This window comes from Alosa sapidissima, chromosome 7, assembly GCF_018492685.1.
Source record: "Alosa sapidissima isolate fAloSap1 chromosome 7, fAloSap1.pri, whole genome shotgun sequence".
Lineage (NCBI taxonomy): Eukaryota > Metazoa > Chordata > Actinopteri > Clupeiformes > Clupeidae > Alosa > Alosa sapidissima.
Genome location: NC_055963.1, coordinates 29,517,110 through 29,530,874, shown reverse-complemented (window position 1 = coordinate 29,530,874; position 13,765 = coordinate 29,517,110). Strand labels below are relative to the sequence as shown.

At 44.5% G+C, this 13,765-nt stretch overlaps 1 protein-coding gene across 1 annotated transcript; it reads left to right on the top strand.

Annotated features, from left to right (window-relative positions):
• Positions 1–5,334: 5,334 nt before the first annotated feature.
• On the top strand, positions 5,335–13,523 carry spo11 (SPO11 initiator of meiotic double stranded breaks). Its single transcript, XM_042099346.1, has 13 exons — positions 5,335–5,815; positions 5,962–6,075; positions 8,138–8,226; positions 8,626–8,692; positions 8,929–9,037; positions 9,658–9,744; positions 10,062–10,098; positions 10,212–10,321; positions 10,564–10,663; positions 11,221–11,258; positions 11,663–11,739; positions 12,546–12,657; positions 13,242–13,523. Exons 1-13 carry the CDS (start codon positions 5,694–5,696, stop codon positions 13,359–13,361), a joined length of 1,182 nt encoding a protein of 393 aa, XP_041955280.1. The 5' UTR covers positions 5,335–5,693; the 3' UTR covers positions 13,362–13,523.
• Positions 13,524–13,765: the final 242 nt, after the last annotated feature.

Here is a 13,765-nt window from a genome sequence, read left to right as displayed (position 1 = left end):
ATTACCAGAGCAACTTTAACAGATTATTTTTCCTGGTAGGACAAGCATTTAGCCACAGCAACCTTCCCTCACATGCAGATAAACAAATAAACAACAATATGAAGAAATTACTCCACATGCACTAAACATATGCTATGAGCATCAAGGTCACAGCTGAACCCACAATGGTGTGGGCAATGATGACAGCAGTGGAGGGACAAGTCTCCTGGCAGGGGTATGGGGGGGGGGGGGGGGGGGGTGCAGATGTTTGGCAGCTGCCTGGTCCGCCCTCCTCAGTGACCCTTTGGCCTCAGCACCTCTTAAACACTCCATTTTAATGTAATGCTTTTGACCTTCTCCAGTGCTCCTCAATCACCCCAACTGGGCACACTGGTTCTGGGGGCCAGTCCTGACAGTTAATGGCCATATTTGGTTCAAACAGCTCTTCTTTTTTTCTCTTCTTCCTCTTCCTTGCAATGGGATTCTTTTTATGACCTTGCCGCAGACATTTTTTGGGAGATACGACTAAATGGGTATTTTTATGAGACCCATATTAAACACAGGCTCTAGTACAGGAACCGGACAGCCCCATATCACTGCAGCAGTCAGACCGCCCGAGTTGGAGAGGAAGATGGGGAGTGATGAATGGCTTGGGAATTATTTGTGTGTGTGTTTGGGGGGGGGGGGGGGTCCCCGATCTTCACTTCCCACTTGTGGTTGGTCTCCATTTCCAAATGGTTTATCTTGAGGCGAGCTCTGCCGTTACTCACTCACGTATATCCGTTTGTTACTCCATCACTTTCAGTGGTAGCCTGTACCATGTAAACACTGCTTTCCGGGTCCTCAGATAGAATCAGTGCAGGGCCGCAGGTGTTTACATGGAGGCGGTTTCTGATTGAGGACATGAAAGGGAAGGACATGGTTTCAGTTAAAGCTGTCCTCTCTGCTGGATGTGGAACCTCAAGCCCCCAACCCACCCCCACACCCCTGACTACCCCCGACCCTCCTCCTCTCCTCCCCCTCTGTTCTCCCATGTGCTCTAGTGAGTGCCCAGTGTAGAGCTGTCATTCTGGGGAAGGACAATAGGAACAGACCCCCCTTTGTTTGAGTTCTGGGGGCCCTGGTGACCGGCACAGTAAACAGTGGGCACAGGCGAAATCTGGGCCTGGACGGCCCACACTGAGAGCCTTTGACCAAGGGAAGTAAAGCAGAACAGGAGCCCAGTGGACAAACACCGGCTCACACCCCCTCTCACTTTCCCACCTCTCTTTTTGGTACACACACACACAGTACATAAACCAGAACACCTGCCGTCCACAGACTTACAGTCAATGCACAGATGTCTTTACACACACAGACACACACACACACATACATACATACATACACACACACACACACACACACACACACACACACGTGTAAATGCGTGCACGGGTGCACACACACACGCACACACATACACACACACACACACACAACCACACACACACACACACACACAGAAGAATCAATGAACGTTGACAAACTACTTGCTTTTTCGAAGTGTCCATTACACCTAAAATGGTTCAAGAGCTGGCAAACAGACAAACCTACATTTCATAATCCTCCATGAAGAGGCCTGTGCTTGTCTAAGCATCACTCCGGCGCGAGACTTCACACTGGCACTCGCTCATCAGGCACACTCGCTCATCCCATACCAGCAGAGACACCTCCGTCAGAGGGGCCCCGTCCTGACCGTCCTGACCGCGAGGGCAGCCAGCAGACAGCGGAAATGAGTGGTGTGACCCTATTGCCATTAACACTGAGGTTGGACTGAGCAGTTTTCGTGCCCTCAGGAGCAATGTGTTTGTCCCTATGTGTTAATCTGTCCACACAAATTCAAACCACACAAATTTGATTATCATGACAAGGTACATGCTCAGAGGTCCTCTTGACTATGTGGTTGCTTAATGGCAGCCATCCACTGCAGCTGTCCGTCCAGCGTGGCTTTCTGAAAAGAATTACTCTAATCCGTCCCTCCAGGACCTTGCAAGGGTTTGCTGTAATTGTTGTGGAGGAGAATTTGCAGTTAGAATTTTGCAGTTAGAATTGTGAAAAGTGAATTCAGTTCAGTTTTTTTTAAATTATTATTATTTCCTGCAAATGGAAAAAATGTTCCTTCGATTTGGGGTTTGTTGGGATTATTGTGGCTATATGTAACTGGATTTTCGGAGGGAATTCTTAGAAAATGTGGTTAAAATTGTGATGATTTTTAATGAAAAATAAAGCAAATTGTCAATGACTTTGTGTATTAATATTGCCATAATAATACGGCATAATAACAATTCCTGGAAATCTTGAATGTGAGTTCCAGGCACTCTTCTCAACCCCACCCCAGCACAGCACTCTGATCTCGCCTGTGTATGTGTCTGAACACACATACACACACACACACACACACACACACACAAGACTCCTGCAGGTTTGAGCATGACTCAGGATTTAAAAAGGTGCAGTTCTGGCAGAAGACGACTCGCGTGCCTCACCTCCCTCTCTCACAAGCTGTGAACCAACCTCTCCCCTTCTCTTTTCCGGTCTCCCATTGCATCCCCTTTCCACTCTGTCCACACTTGCTTTCTTCCCAACTCTTCCCTCTTTTTAGTTTTATAGCTCTGTGTTTTCGAATCTCGTTGGATTACGATGGCCACATGAAGGTCAGATTAATATTTATTTCACAAGATTGCCTCATGAGTCTCTGCAGGCAGCTCTCTTTGAAGGCCACAGGGCGCAGAACAGTGGGATAGCACCGTGGAGGATACAGTTAAACTCCTCAAGGTAAACTGACCCCCCAAATGAAGCAGTGTGGGGTCAAGGGGTCAGAAGAAAGAGTGGAGATGGGGGGAGGGGATGGGGGTGGGGTCACAATAACCAACACCCCCCCCCCTGTTCGGTTCAACCCGTCCGTACCATCCAGTCTGCATACTCGAGATGGGCCTCACTGTGCACTCCCCACGACATGGCGGCTTGTTCAAACAGGGCTGGCCAGGTGGGGCTGAGCAAAAGCAAATGTTGCCCTGCTCGTGTCTGACACTTTCGCAGCCTGCCGCGGGAACATATGAAACACAGCTGTGAGCCTGGGCAACGGGGAGGATAGAAATATGGCTTAGAACCTGTGTCTTTTATCATTTTGTGTGTGTGTGCAATGTGTTCTCAGACTTCTCTTTCCTTCTGTTTTCTTTTTCAGTTTATCCATGTGACAAACATAGCGTGTGTGGGACTTAATAATAAGACTGTATTTGTAACCTGCATGTTGTCTGTCTTAGCTATTTACAAATACATGCTTGTTTCAGGAAGGAAATATCTGGCTGAGGCATGGTGTCCATTAGCACGATAATTCTCCTTTCAAAGGCATGCTCTCTGACAACAGCCTGGTCTGCAGGTTTTCTCAATGGGCAGGCAGCCCGCTTAACGGGGCTCCTTAATGGGACTCTGGAGGTTAATTGGTCCAGCACCCATTGAGGGAGGGGTGGGGGGGGGGGGGTGTCACAGTTTAGCTCTGTCTCTTAATACCACTCCCCTCCGAGCCCTTGATCTCATCACTCGATGAGGCTGTACGGATCTGTCAATCACAGCCCTCTGCAATCAGTCACTGCCTCCTTAGGGATGCTTCTTTGGGCCCCATTAGCGTCCGAGTGAGAGCTGCGTTTGGCAGAGGGCAGATGGAAAACAGCAAGGAGGGGCTGGGCGCAGGGGCCACAGAGCGGAGGGAGGGAGCCGGGGCAAAGTGGCTCTGTTTTCTATTTGTGGGGATTAAGTTGACAGATCTGTATTTGGTTTCTTAGGGGCCCCTTGGCTGAGGCTAATCCCCCTCACCTGCAGCGGTCGCCCACTAGCCCCCACCCCAAACCTTTCCCTTCCTTCCAGTGACCCCACAACCCTTCTCTCTCACCCAGCACAAACACTCATCTCGAGACAAGCGCATGACTGGCTGCACTCTGTCTCCACAGGTTAAAGCCTTACACTCCACACGGGTCGCTCGCTGTCCAAGAGCACAGGAGGAGTCCTTGGCTCACTCATAAGCAAACTCAAAGAGAGAGAGAGAGAGAGAGAGAGAGAGAGAGGAAGTTATGGCAGGAGAAGGAGAAGACGAACACTCTCACCCAGTGCAACCTTTCACGGACCACAGGGTAGGGTTGGGGTCTCTTAAAGATAGCAATTATCTAGTGATTAAGCTCAAGTGCCACGGAAGCAGCTTGTCACTGTCACTCAGTCAGCAGCCACAGAGAAAACTGCACTGCAAGTCTGAATGAGAGGCACCTTCAGGTCAAGCTGGACACAAAGCCCTGCCCTTTACAGACCACAGTGCTGTTCAGACACACACTCACACCCAGTAACACAAAAACTACACATGCAAGCACAGTCTGTCTGTTGGTTTTACAGTCCCAAAAGATCTATCTAAAATACCTCATATTTACCGACCGCAGATGCCCTCTGTTGCGCAACACCAATGCAATGTTAAACAAAGTAATGCAGCGACATCTCAAGGATCTTCAAAGCTTCTAATTGTCAGATCAATGAGAGAACGGCCTGAGGGAGTCTTTAACTCACACATCTTGCCTTTTCGCTCCCTCTTTTCTCTTTCTGTCTCAGCGCTTTGGGCTGTCTGTGTCTGCGAGAGTGAGAGCGCGAGGCTGGTGTTTTTTTGGCGGGATGAAAGCCTTTGCTTGCGCTGCCCCGTGGTGTTGTCAGGCAGGCTGGAATTCAAGGGGCTCAGGGGTGGTTTAGCTGCAGGGGTCACAGAGGAGATGGAAAATGTTTGAAGGGTCTCGGGTCGAGAGCACACTGCAGCTGGCTCGGTGAGGTGTATTGGCCACACCCCTAATTAGAGCCAGTTATGACATATTTCAGAAAATTACAACCATTTCCTCATGTGTGGGACAACATCCATGTCAGTTTTTCGTTTACGCTAAGAAAGTATGTTTGTTCATAGGAAAAGAATGGCAGCAGATGTTGGAACAAGTGGAATGTGGCAGAGTGTGCGTGCGTCTATTCGTGTGAGAGAGCCTGTGTGTGAGAGACCTTTACCCAGGAGGGAAGGCCAGATGAAACAGAGCCCCCCCAAAATAGATTGCACAACTGATAACCGCAGAGTTTATACAGACTAAGGATATTATGCTCTCAAGAATGTGTGTGTTCTCTTTTAGAGCATTTAAAAGATATTGAGGTTGCCTTTTGGATAATTAATATCTAAGTTGTCGTATAAATAATGTCTGGGAATCCAGACACTTGTCTCATGAAATGATAATAGTGCTCAAGGAGCGTTTGAATTCTTTGCCTGTATGATTAGAATAATAACCCAAACAGAACGCTGGAGGGCGCGCGCCGGAATAGAGAACCAGAGGACATTCAAGCAATAATTATGTTTTCAGCCATATCAGTAGTTGACACACGGTAGTTCGGATAAAATATAACTTTATAAAGGGTTTCAGTACATCCCCTGCTTTTAAGTGACACGATTTCTGATGGTAGATGGTAGTTTTGCAGTTTATCTGACTGACTTACACCTTCAGGAGACCAAAGAACTTCCTAGCCTAAACCATCAACGTTAGCTAGCTAATGTCCATGCTTGATGCCGACTAGCTAAACACCTGACTAGCTTTGAATGTTGTAGCGAGAGAGAAGTTTGCAGCCAGTAAATTCAATTATCCAGTGATATTGCTTTACCTACCTGTATGTCGAATTTGAATATGTCTGAGCAGTTCCTTGAGGTAGATAGGTTACGCTCTGAACTGTTACAAAACATTGAAGAAGTTGACAGTGCATCCACAACTGTCAATGAAGAATCCTTTTCCAGGTAGGCCAATGTTAGCTAACGTTACTAGTTTGATGATTTGAACCATGTCAGGATTGCGGGAGCTGTCATTCTCTGCATGTTGTCGAACCTCAGCTTTGTACGCAGTATGCTACGAAGTAACAATGTATTTGTATCTCATTTCCAAGCCAGGATATTTTGACGCGAATCGAGGGTGTAATCCTTGACATTATAAAAAGTTTATCCAAAGGGGAGGCGCCAGTGCTGGTCCTGCAAAATCGTAATACTTGGTCTAATGTAAGGTAAGACATTTCTGTCGTTTTTCCGGATCTTACAACATCTTACGTTTTCATCAGATGGTTATTTATAATCACTATTATTGATAGATACATTAGATATAGGTTTATGTGGTTAACTGCAGCAGCTTTGTCAAAGCCATAAGCGAAAAGGCTAATGTTACAGGTTGTAAAATGTGATTTACTATAGTCTTAATGGATAGCCTATACAGTAGATAATGGGGAATGGGGCAATCAAACAGAAGAGACAGTATGGTGTGACCATACTGTCGAAAGAGCTTTACAATCTTACCTGTCTTACATGGTATCAGTCAGCACCTTACATTTGGGTGTTAGGAAAGACACAGAAGAAATAGAAAAAAACACATTTATGGAGCCACCTTCAGTCCTGAACCTTGATCCCTGAAGCTTAATAACTTCCTGAGTCTAAATAGGTGTCATTTCTACAAAGGATTAGCAACACACACTGCACATGCTCTAACTTTACCTCTCTCTCTCTCTACACACTCAGGCACACACACACACATAAACACACACTCACAAATCTGGTGTTCTGCAGAGGCTTTTAATGTGCACAGTGCGGAGACCTCATGCATAGAACAAAGCAACTTGTCAAGTTGAATTTGCATCAAACCCCGTAAAGGCTTAGAGCACATTTCAGCCAGGCCCTTTCAAAGTCCCAAATCTGACAGCCTGGAAAGCAAAAGTTTCTCAAAGGAAATGCCAGGATGTTTAAGCCCAGTAACACCCCACCGCAACCCCACTGCCACCCCTTCACTCTCACACAGGTTACATTACATTCCATTTCTATTTAACAGGTTTGTTTATTCAAAATGACTTATAGGACACATGACAGCATATATTTTTACGTGTTTCCTGGAAATGAATCCCATGACCTTTCTATTGCTACTGGTTAGCAAACTAGCACCAAACTAGCCACAGATAGGAAAGCATATTATTATTTTAACTACAGTAAACATACTTGAAGTTATGGGAGTAAATTCACCTGCTGCTTTGGCTGTATGTTTTTCCTTTCTGTTTTATACAGCTTTGCACAAATTTGAACGATTTGTGTTTTAAGTATGCTGCAGAAATAAACAGGATTGTACTCAATTTATTATCTCAATAACAAGAATAATAGTTTTGTAGATTTAAATTGCCTGGCACATAGGCAGCCTACTGAATAAAACTGTTCCCATCTGATAGCTAAATGGATCTAGATAACACCTCAGTATCACTTAAAGGAATTATCCGGAGTAAAATGCACTTTAGATCGATTTACGGAAATGTTGCCATCTTTGCTGCCATCTTTAGGGGAAAGTCCGTAGGAGTCGATTGCCAAGTGTGCTCTGGAAATTCACAATTTCGTCGCCATTTAAAAAAAAAAAAAAAACATAGTCCAGTCCATACAACTTCATTTCAATTTCAAAAGAAATACTGGACTATGTTTTTTTTTTTTTTTTTTTTAACGGCGACGAAATTGTGAATTTCCAGAGCACACTTGGCAATCGACTCCTACGGACTTTCCCCTAAAGATGGCAGCAAAGATGGCAACATTTCCGGAAAGGTACTGGCTTGATGAAATTCATTCTGGACTCTCTATCCGACCACATAAAGACCTCGGGATACTTTGGTTTGGCTTTAGGGACCCTCTACTCACTACCACGTAAGTGTAATGTGGTTTGGAACTGTAGAAGAGGTATAAAAATAGCGTTTTGTAGCGGCGAAATAATATGCCCTTCTCACTTCCACGCTAACAAGTTTTGACTAAAAAGGGTAACATCGAACTTTCTCAAAACACATCCGAATGACATGATTTGGATGTCAACTCAACATATGTACTCCCAATCATCCGTAAATTAATCTAAAGTGCATTTTACTCCGGATAATTCCTTTAAGAGCTCCACTTAAAACACTTCCGAGTAAAAGCATGTTGTAAAGAAAAAGTTATCCCTCTGGAACGAGAAAGACCTTTTTGAGAAAGAGTTTAGTCAGGTCATTTCAGCAGATTGATGATTATTTGTTCTTGTCTTGTTATTGTTTGCCTTCTGAACACTCCCGGTTGAAGCTTTGACAGTGCCGTGGGCCTTCACATGAGCTCAGAAGCCTCCGTCAGCACCATCCGCAGTGACTGCGCCTCCTCCGTCAACAGGTTTGGTGAGAAAACCCTGAAATGAGCCAATTATGCCACCAATTCTCCAAGCCAAGCAAAAGCTCTCTAGCTGCTGTCTGCCGTTTTCCAGCACTGGATTCGATTAATAGGTCCATTTTACCACTCTAATTCATTTCCTCAGTGGTAAGTGATTTGAGATTAATGAAGACACATTACGATGAGGCAGTTACAAAATAGTGTATTCAGGCATGCGTTCCTGGGGTGTGCCGCAAATCAAGCTAATTGATTCCTTATTGTTATCATGGCAAAAAAAGTCACGCTGAAATGTATTAAGACATCACATCAAAATCCTGTGAGAGATTGTGAGGATGTGAAGTTTGAGTACTTACAGCATGCATTGGTTAAAATGAGTCTAATTTATTGCATATCGTCTGTGTTTGCAGCATTAATTCTGAAAGTCCTCTCAGCTATTTACAAACTCGTCCAGAGTAACTCCTACGCGACGAAAAGGTTGGTTGAACCACACATTTCAGTAGTAGCCTATTTTTGTTCCATTTGTGCTGCGTTGATGGAGTGTTTTCAGTTTAAAGAAGACTCCTCGCTGTATTGATAGATCACCTTTAGAGATCAAACGCAAAAAGCGATGCCAAAAGTAGCAGATAAAACCTGAGGTTGAAACATTGGATGTCTCTGCAGTGATTTATCGCCCTCTCCTACATGAAAGAGGTGTTCTTTGCGCTTTACAGGGACATTTATTATAACGACACACAGCTGTTCCGCTCCCAGAAGACGGTGGACGCCATTGTGGATGACATCTCATGTATGCTCAAGGTCCCGCGCAGAAACCTCCATGTGGTGTGTGTGTGTGAATACTCCATATGTTTTATAGAGTGTGTGTGTGTGTTTGTGTTAGGTAGGAGAGATGGGATATGGCAGAAAGTATGTAAGTACACTGTGAGTGTACATTGATACATACATCACATTTTTTAATTATTGCTGTATTGTTTATGTTCTCTCTCACACATGCACACAGATCCACATGTTCTCTGTCAGAATCCTCTGGCACACAGAATCACATACGTTCAGCCTGTTTCAGTTTCACATCTCTTGCGTGCGCACACACACACACACACACACACACAAAAAGGGGAGAGACCACATTTATGTTTCCTTATATTAAGTAGAACCATTCTTGTCCGGGGTAAAGTGTGGTTTGATCTTTCTTGTTATGATCATTTCAGCTTTTCGACGGTTTAGTTTTGGCATTCATGAAGAAACACCTGTGTGCTGGGGTTCTTTTGTTTTATTGACACCATGGAGTTTTGATGATCAAGTTCCAAAGAATGTTAACCTTTGTGAGAAAGTATGTGTTTGAGACTGTTTGTGAAATTCTTTATCTGTGTCCATGTGAATGTAATTGTGTGTGTGTGTGTGTGTGTGTGTGTGTGTGTGTGTGGTGTGTGTGTGTGAGACAGCTTTCCACATCAAAAGGGTTCATCTCTGGTGATCTGTGCTATTTGGAAGAAGATGGTACCAAAGTTGACTGCTGCTCCAGTTCCACTGTATGTTGAAGACTTATCTATGAGTTTTTACTGAAGAAGTAATTCAGTATTCAATTGCCTTGCTCTCTCTCCTCTCGCTGCTCAATGACAGGAAAGCCATGCTCTTAGCCAAAAAGTATGACATCACTTGCTCATACTCTCTGGCCACAATCCCCAAGTTCAACCCACATACAAATCACTAGCTTAAACAGCTCAGTCATCCACAGGGAGAGATTACATTGTTGTCTAGGTGACATGGTTCAGAGATTGATTAATGAGGATATTTTGATTTGGAGGAACGTTTAGACTAATTTAACCAATTTCACTCTCATTTGCAGGCCATTCCTGTTTCATCTAACGTCTGTGGAATAAGGAGTATCCTTTGTCACATTATCCATTGGTATTGATCCCTGGTTGAATATTCACAAGGGAAAGCCACCATTGCACACCTGTGAAAACAAGCCATTTGTCTCCTCAACCCGTGTCAGATATTGCATCATCTGCTAAGTTTGTTCTGATTGTGGAGAAGGACGCAACATTCCAGAGGCTGCTGGATGACGACTTCTGCACTAAGCTGTCTCCATGCATCATGATAACCGTAAGAGCAGAGGCACTTCCATATCTGAGCTATGAGCTGTGGAAGTCTTCACCACCTGTTGTTCCTGCACCGTCCCTGTTGTTAGTCAGGTTCCTCCCTGATGTGATTGAAAAATGTTTTGCAATTAATGGGTTGCCTCTTCTCGATGTTTTTCTCTTCCTCTTTCCTCGCTCTCTTGTAATCTGTCTCTCTGTCTATCTTTTCGTCTGTCTTCTGTCGCTCTGTGCCCCGGGGGGCATCAGGGAAAGGGTGTCCCTGATGTGAACAGCAGGCTGATGGTGCGCAAGCTGTGGGACACTCTGCACGTCCCCATCTTTGCACTGGTGGACGCAGACCCACATGGTAAGCAAATGCACTCACTCGTTACATAGACTTGTTTCACATATGCCATGAGCATGTTTCCTTGTTAACACTCAAGTCCATATACATGCACAAACACATACGCACAAACACATACACACATACATACACTCACACACACAAACAAAGAGTGAAGAAGGCAATGCTTATGATAAAACCTCAGAAGACGTTTTTTCATGTTTTTTTCACGTGCATGTTTTTGAGCAGGCACACACACACATACACACACACACACACACACACACACACACACAAGGGCCTTTGCGTGTCCACTGGGCTGACACACCAGACCCTTGGGAGCTCTCTGTACTCATCATCGGCTGATCTGGGGATATTTAGAGGTTCGGCGTGATCTAACACCGCCGAATGCCTGAGGCCCCAGGACTCCCTCTGACGCTGCCACTCTTAGTGACACCCACTTCCTGACCCCTGCGTGTAGAAGGGCCCTGCCGCATGTTCACTACCAATTAGGTGCTCCCGTGGGAACACAGCCTGAGCATGGCACTGATTGCTCAGAGTCTGCCTTTCTCTGTTCCCAGGAATCGAAATAATGTGCATCTACAAGTATGGATCAGTGGTGAGTGCTCCGCCTGCTCTTTAAGTGCATTATCCACTGAACCCTGTGCAATGTCTGTTTAAGAGGGATATGTAATTACTCTCCCCTCTTTGTGGAAAAAATACAGAAATTGCCTGTGTGTGTGTGTGTGTGTGTGTGTGTGTGTGTGTGTGTGTGTGTGTGTATGTGTGTGTTTTCAAAAACATATGAAGTTACCATGTGGAAAAGTAAAGTATTTCTGCATGTGCACACTCCCAGGACATGTTGGGGTGTGTGTCTGCATGCACATTGGTACATGGATGTACATGTATTCTCATCTGTGTGTATGCCTGTGTGCATGTGAGTGTATGTCCATATTCAAGTCATTGCATGAATGTGTGTGTGTGTGTGTGTGTGTGTGTGTGTGTGTGTGTTTCTCTCCTCAGTCTATGTCGTTTGAGGCGCACAACCTGACCGTTCCCAGTGTGCTGTGGTTGGGGCTCCTGCCGTCCGACATTGAGAGGTTGGGAAAGAGGGCTCATTACTCCACTCTGTGGCTTCCACTAGACTAGGCCTCTTAGCTCTTTGTTTTGGTTTGGTTTTTTTTTCGTCGCTGTTGCCTACTGCTCTTTCCTTTTAACCGACTATTTTTAAGCATGTATGCCAATGTTCATACGCTTAAAATGGGCTTTGGGGGAAAGAGGGGGATCTGTGCATGAAATGAAGCAGTGGAACCACTTCCTATGTTATGGTCATGGTAGTTTGAGCCATGCACTGCAGGTGCACAGAGCAAGGAGCTACCCAAGTTGGTGTGGTCAGAGAATATTTTTTATCAAAGAGCACAGATGTCACTTTCAGTCAAAAAGGAGAAAGTGTGTCATGTCAAAATAGGCATCACAATATGAGCAAGTAATAGTGATTAGTCATACATGTGCATCACAAACTCATTTAATAGTATTTTACCATCCCATGTAAAGTTAAGCAAAATGTTATGTCCGACCTATACATGTTTTTTTAAGAACAATAACTGTAACGATAAAGGCAAATGAACATGAAAAACGATATCGTTGGGGATCACTTTCAGACCAATTTTGAGATCAATAAAAAGCTGACAGACAATCAGAATCAATCAAGTTTCAGACATCACATTCATCAACATGAAGGGAAACTTTTCTTATGGCTGGTCAGTGTGGACACATACATCGGCATAGTTACAGTCTTATCTTTATAGTTATTGTTCCTGGTGTGAACGGCTCCTTTACCATTGAAGTGTGTATGTATGATGTCTGAGGGGCTCAAAGTGACTGTGAGGATGTTGCTGGTCCCCAGACTCCGGGTGCCACAGGAAGCTCTGATCCCGCTGACCCGAAGCGATGAGAGCAAGCTGCGGAGCCTAAGGAGGAGGCCGTACCTCAGCTGCCAGCCCCAATGGGACAAAGAGGTGAGGGGGACAAGAGGGAGGGGGGCATATGGGGTAAAATATACCCCCAATAATCAAAACTGTCCAATGCAACCCTTCCGCCACCACCACCACCAATAATCTTATCATAATGAATGAAACTGTTAAAGAGCATGATGAAGTGTGGAGCTTAAGCCGCCCCCAGCTGGGAATAGAGAGATTGAACCAAAAGAGAGAGAGGAAGAGGGTAAATACCCAGTTACTGCACACTGTAAACAACCTCATGAGAGCATGGTGTTTACCTGTAACCCATGCATTATCCTCTACCAGCATATAGAGTTTGGAGTGAAAAAGCAACAGTAGTTTTGTTTTAGCGGAAGGAGGTGGGTCACGGCACATATTTTCCCTCTCCAAATATGTGTGGGGACATCTCAGGTGTTACACATCACAGAAAAATGTTGGACTAATACTAGAGTGTGCCTTGGTATGCTCAAGGAATAGTCTGCTTTCCTACGTAGCTAAAGAACATACAGTAAACAAAACATATGTACACAAGTCATATGTGATCCAAAGTCATTAATGCAGCTGTGGGTTATTTTCTGTGTGTGTGTGTGTGTTTGTTTCAGATGCAGATCATGGAGAGACTCAAGCATAAAGCTGAGATCCAGTCTCTGGCCTCCATAGCCTCTGATTACCTGACACGCGTCTACCTGCCAAACAAGCTGCGATATGGAGGCTGGGTGTAAGCTTACCACCTCCTGCTGGAGAAACTACATAACTAACCTCTAACAATACCAATCAGTCATTTTTCTGCATGTTGCATTGCTATTGGGACTAATATGTAATAACCTTCATTTGTGTGACAGAATTGAAGTATAGTATGTTATTGGAATTGTTCTTTTCCTGATCGAATACATTTGAATTTAGTAAATAAGACCAAAACTGGTCAAAACCAATGCCTTTCTTTATTTACAAGTATTTCACCATTTGTTTGTTACTGGAATTGTTCTTTTCCTGATCAAATACATTTGAATTTAGTAAATAAGACCAAAACTGGTGCTTTTCTTTATTGACATTAAAATATCATACACTCAAACAAATGAGTCATTATTAGACCAACATATAAATTAAATCAACATCAGATCCAGGG

Coding starts and splice junctions, on each gene's coding strand:
- spo11 (XM_042099346.1), top strand. CDS start 5,694: ATGTCGAATTTGAATATGTCTGAGCAGTTCCTTGAGGTAGATAGGTTA. Junction 8,227..8,625: donor CTCCTCCGTCAACAGGTTTG/GTGAGAAAACCC, acceptor CTGTGTTTGCAG/CATTAATTCTGAAAGTCCTC. Junction 11,740..12,545: donor CTGCCGTCCGACATTGAGAG/GTTGGGAAAGAG, acceptor GCTGGTCCCCAG/ACTCCGGGTGCCACAGGAAG.